The sequence below is a fragment of the Cebus imitator genome, unplaced genomic scaffold (assembly GCF_001604975.1).
Source record: "Cebus imitator isolate Cc_AM_T3 unplaced genomic scaffold, Cebus_imitator-1.0 Scaffold187, whole genome shotgun sequence".
In the NCBI taxonomy this organism is placed as follows: domain Eukaryota; kingdom Metazoa; phylum Chordata; class Mammalia; order Primates; family Cebidae; genus Cebus; species Cebus imitator.
In genome coordinates this window covers 143,309-147,667 of record NW_016107502.1, presented here as the reverse complement: position 1 = coordinate 147,667, position 4,359 = coordinate 143,309, and the positions used below count along the sequence as shown (strand labels likewise).

The 4,359-nt window shown below is 54.6% G+C and overlaps 1 protein-coding gene across 1 annotated transcript; it reads left to right on the top strand.

Annotated features, from left to right (window-relative positions):
* Positions 1–3,316: 3,316 nt before the first annotated feature.
* Positions 3,317–4,216, top strand: LOC108316301 (ADP-ribosylation factor-like protein 2). Its single transcript, XM_037744822.1, has one exon. It carries the CDS (start codon positions 3,643–3,645, stop codon positions 3,901–3,903), a length of 261 nt encoding a protein of 86 aa, XP_037600750.1. The 5' UTR covers positions 3,317–3,642; the 3' UTR covers positions 3,904–4,216.
* The last annotated feature ends 143 nt before the right edge of the window (positions 4,217–4,359 follow it).

Below are 4,359 nucleotides of genomic sequence, written 5' to 3'. Positions count from 1 at the left end.
TTTTTTTTTTTAAGGAGACAGGACTTCACTGTGTTGCCCAAGCTCAGTGGTCGATCACAGGAGTTTGGAACTCCGGGTTCAATGAATTCTCCCACCTCAGCCTCTCGAGTAGCTGAAACTACCGGTGCGCACAACCGTCAGCTAAATTTTATTTTTATTTTATTTTTTTGAGATGGACTCTCACTCCCAGGCTGGAGTTCAGTGGCGCAATCTCGGCTCACTGCAATCTCCACCTCCCAGGTTCAAGCAATTCTCCTGCCTCAGTCTCCCGAGTTGCTAGGACGACAGGCACCTGCCACCACGCCTGGCTAAATTCTTTTGTACTTTAGTAGAGACGGGGTTTCACTGTGTTGCCCAGGCTGGTCTCGAACTCTTGAGCTCAGGCAATCAGCCCGTCTCGGCCTCCCAAAGTGCTGGGATTACAGCACCGCGACCGGCCATTTTTTTTTTTTTTTTTTTTAAGAAATGCGCATTGGAGGCGGGGGGGGGGTCTTGCCATGTTTTCCAGGCTGGTCTCGAACTCCTAAGCCCAAGCGATCCTCCCGCTTCGGCCTCCCAAAGTGCTGGGGATGATAGGCGTGTTCCACTGCGCCCGGCCCCAAATCTTTGTTTTGGTCATGGAACAAAAAGCAGGGTATACAGTTGGCGTGTAGGACTTAAATCCTCAGATGACGCCAACGTTTCTAACCAATGATTTCAAACGGCTCCCCATTAACTTCTCATTAACCCAACGAACAAGAAAGTGACATGCTGAGATTTTGGATCCCTTTTCTTTCCCAGGCTCTCCCTCTGGTAAAGAAAGAGGCACACAAACAAGGGGTGTGGCCCACTCGCAAATCAGACAGACTGTCCCGAATCAGGAACAACTACTGGAAAGCAGAGAGGAAAGGGTTTCGCGTTTCCACTCCTCGGACTCTGCTCCAGAATTCAGCGTTACCCGTCCAAAGCAGCGGCGTCAGAACAAGTTACTAAACGTCACCCGCAATCTCCCTCTCCGCCTCCCGGGAAGGGCTGGGTCCCCCTCTCGGCTGTTACACCATTGGGCGTATAAGCGGAGTGGGGCCAGCGCGTCTCCCCCGAGAGAAACCCGAGGCCCAGAGGGGCCGGGGGAGCCCGACACGAAAACTACAGAAGTTCCTGAGCAGGGACCTGAACCAAGGTCTCTGCCCATGGCGCGGGCTGTAGAGACGCCGCTGCACTTGAGAAAGGGGTCCCCACACGCGAGTGGGGCGAGGGGTCAGTTGAAATCAGTCCCTCCCTGGGTCGCCAAGTCCCGAGTCCCGCCCTTTCCCCGCAGGACCCCCGGAGAGGACCTCAGCCTTCTGGCTTCGCCCCTCCGCCTCACTCAGGAGGAGACCTGCCAGGGCCCTATCTGACCTGTCGCCGCTGGGACCAAGCAGGCAGCGCGAAGCCTCCATGCCTGCCTCGAAGAAGCGCCCACCACCACGTACACACCCTTCGCCGCCGTAGCTAGAGTGGCGAGGCTGGCACGCCGCCGCGTCCCGCCTCCTGGCAACCTCATTCCGCACTGTCGCCGCCGCCGATTGGTCCGTGTGCTCGCGGCTCCTGTCTCATTGGCTACTGCCGGGCCCAAAGATGCCCGAGGGTTGCTAAGGGGCGGGAGGCGCGCGGGAGTTAAGCGCGCCTGCGCGGGGGCGAGGTGACGCGCGTCAGGGCTTGGTCCGCTGGAGCGTTTCGCGGGGCCGGGACTGAAGGCGGAAGGATGTGTTTGCCTTGGCTGCGCCCGCCGAGCGGTCAACGGGTAAGTCGCGTCAGAGGAGTCGCCCATACCCCCCACCAACCGCCACGCACGCAACGGCTCCCCGCAACCCCGCCATTTTTATCGAGCCCCCCCAGAGCTCTTCCCGAGGTCTGCTCTGTGAGGATGTCCAGACCTTTGCTGCCTCCCATTCCAGCCCCTGCCCTGATACCAGCGGCCTTCGTGGTCCCACTCTGGTACCCTCTCCAGCAGTCACTACCAGTGAAACGCATCTTCCATAGGCTGGCCTTGACTTTCAACTCCACAGAACTCTTTCAGTCTCCCCTAATCCAGCCCAAACTTTTAGATCATTCCTATACCTGCTTTACAGACTCCCCTAAAACACACCAAGGTATCCAGACTTTTTTTTTCTTTTCTTCTTTTGAGACAGGGTCTCACTCTCGCTCAGACTGCAGTGTGGTGGCCCAGTCTTGGCTCACTGCAACCTCCGCCTCCCAGGCTCAAGCGACTCTCCTGCCTCATCCTCCCGAGTAGCTGGGATTACAGGCACGGGCCACTACCACGAGGCTATTTTTCGTATTTTTAGTAGAGACAGGGTTTCACCATGTTGGCCAGACTGGTCTGGAACTCCTGACCTCAAATGATCCACCTGCTTCGGCTTCCCAAAGTGCTGGGATTACAGCCATGCTCCCGGCCTGGAGACTCTTTCCATCTACCTCTCCAGTGCCTGTGGGCCTTCCTCAAACATCCATAGCCCACAGTGAGACCCCATCTAAATGTGTACTTGTCTCCAATAAATCGCATCCCCAAGTGTCAGTCCCTTTCTCCCTGCGGACATGCACATTATCGTCCCTACAAAACATCCTGAGTCCTGACAAGTCACTGCACAAATGGCTTTAGGGCATTCCAAGGTCAAAGTTGTTTCCACGTTGGTTTTGAACCTACAAGTTAGTACTTCAGGAGGCACACGCTGAGAGTGGAGCGTTACACTGCCTGGCTCAGCCTGCACTCACTGCAGTCAACCATAGTGTCACAGAGTTTGATTTTTTCCATCCATCATGACCGTGTGCATGGTTCATTCTCTGCCTCAAATTCCTATCTGTAAAATATGCAGAGTAATCCCTGCTTGACCTAGTTGGGGCTGCACCTGACACAGTAGGTTCTTAAATGCTGAATGAATGTGGTTTAATGAGATTCTACTTGTCTGAGTAAAAGGCCATCTAAGACATTCTGTTGACTTAGGAAGTCCTTCTGCATTAATTACAATAAATAATTCTCTGAAAACTTTCCATATTTATTTACACAGTTTTACAGTTACTCTAAGAAACCATTCTATTTAATATTTACAGATTGCTTCGGTTAGGAAAAAAAACTCAAAACACCAGCAATCCTAAAGGACTCATCTATGTCCCCTTTATCTACCCTGATCTCATGTAGTCCCTAAAACAGGGCTTGCTGCCCTTCTTGCCTTTGAGCAGATGAGTCAAGATTGCAGAGGTGGCAGTCAACCATAGAGTCACAAAGTTTTTTTTTTCTTCATCAGGTCACAAACTGCCACTGAGCCTGACAGAGATGGTACTCAAAAATGCAGAATGGGAAGAAACGGTGGCCAGGAGGCGGCTCCAGGGACCATGGGGATCCTGACCCTTCTGAAGATGAAGCAGAAAAAGCGGGAGGTGCGACTGCTCATGCGTGGCCTGCACAATGCTGGGAAGACAACCATCCTGAAGAAGTTCAATGGGGGGGACATCGACACCATCTCCCCAACACTGGGCTTCAACATCAAGACCCTGGAGCACTGAGGATTCAAGCTGAACATCTGGGATGTGGGCGGCCAGAAGTCCCTGCCGTCCTACTGGCGGAACTACTTTGAGAGCACTGACGGCCTCATCTGGGTGGTGGACAGCACGGACCGCCAGTGCATGCAGGACTGGCAGCGGGAGCTCCAGAGCCTACTGCTGGAGGAGCGCCTGGCCGGAGCAACCCTCCTTATCTTTGCCAACAAGCAGGACCTGCCTGAAGCACTGTCCTCTAACGCCATCCGTGAGGCCCTGGAGCTGGACTCCATCCGCAGCCACCACTGGTGCATCCAGGGCTGCAGTGCCATCACCAGGGAGAACCTGTTGCAGGGCATTGACTGGCTCCTGGATGACATTTCTAGCCGCATCTTCACAGCTCAATGAGCCACTCCAGATGCCCCCCACCTAGCAGTCTAGGTCCCCCAACCCTCAGCAAACACTATCCACAGGGGGATGGGAGTCAGCCAGCCAGACTAACACTCCCCCTCCTCCACCCCTTAACCTGCTGCTGCTACTGCTGCCTGCTGCTGCTCTGTGGCGGGAGGGCTGTGCCCTGGCTGTCTCCCTTGCTTCTGACCTGGCCTTTGGCTCCCATACCAGGAAAAGAGGGCTAGGCGGGCAGAAGCTGCCTCTGCTGCTACCGAGGCTGTGGGCCTCATCCTTCGCTCAGCTGTGAAATAAATTGCTCCTTGTCCTGGAAAAAAAAAAAAAATTGCAGAATGGGCCAAGCACGGTGGCTCATGCCTGTAATCCCAGCCCTTCGGGAGGCCAAGGCAGGTGGATCACACAGTCAGGAGTTCAAAACCAGCCTGGCCAACATGGTAAAACCCCGTCTCAAAA

Excerpts from the sequence above, each read along its gene's own strand:
- LOC108316301 (XM_037744822.1), top strand. The coding sequence starts at position 3,643 with ATGCAGGACTGGCAGCGGGAGCTCCAGAGCCTACTGCTGGAGGAGCGC.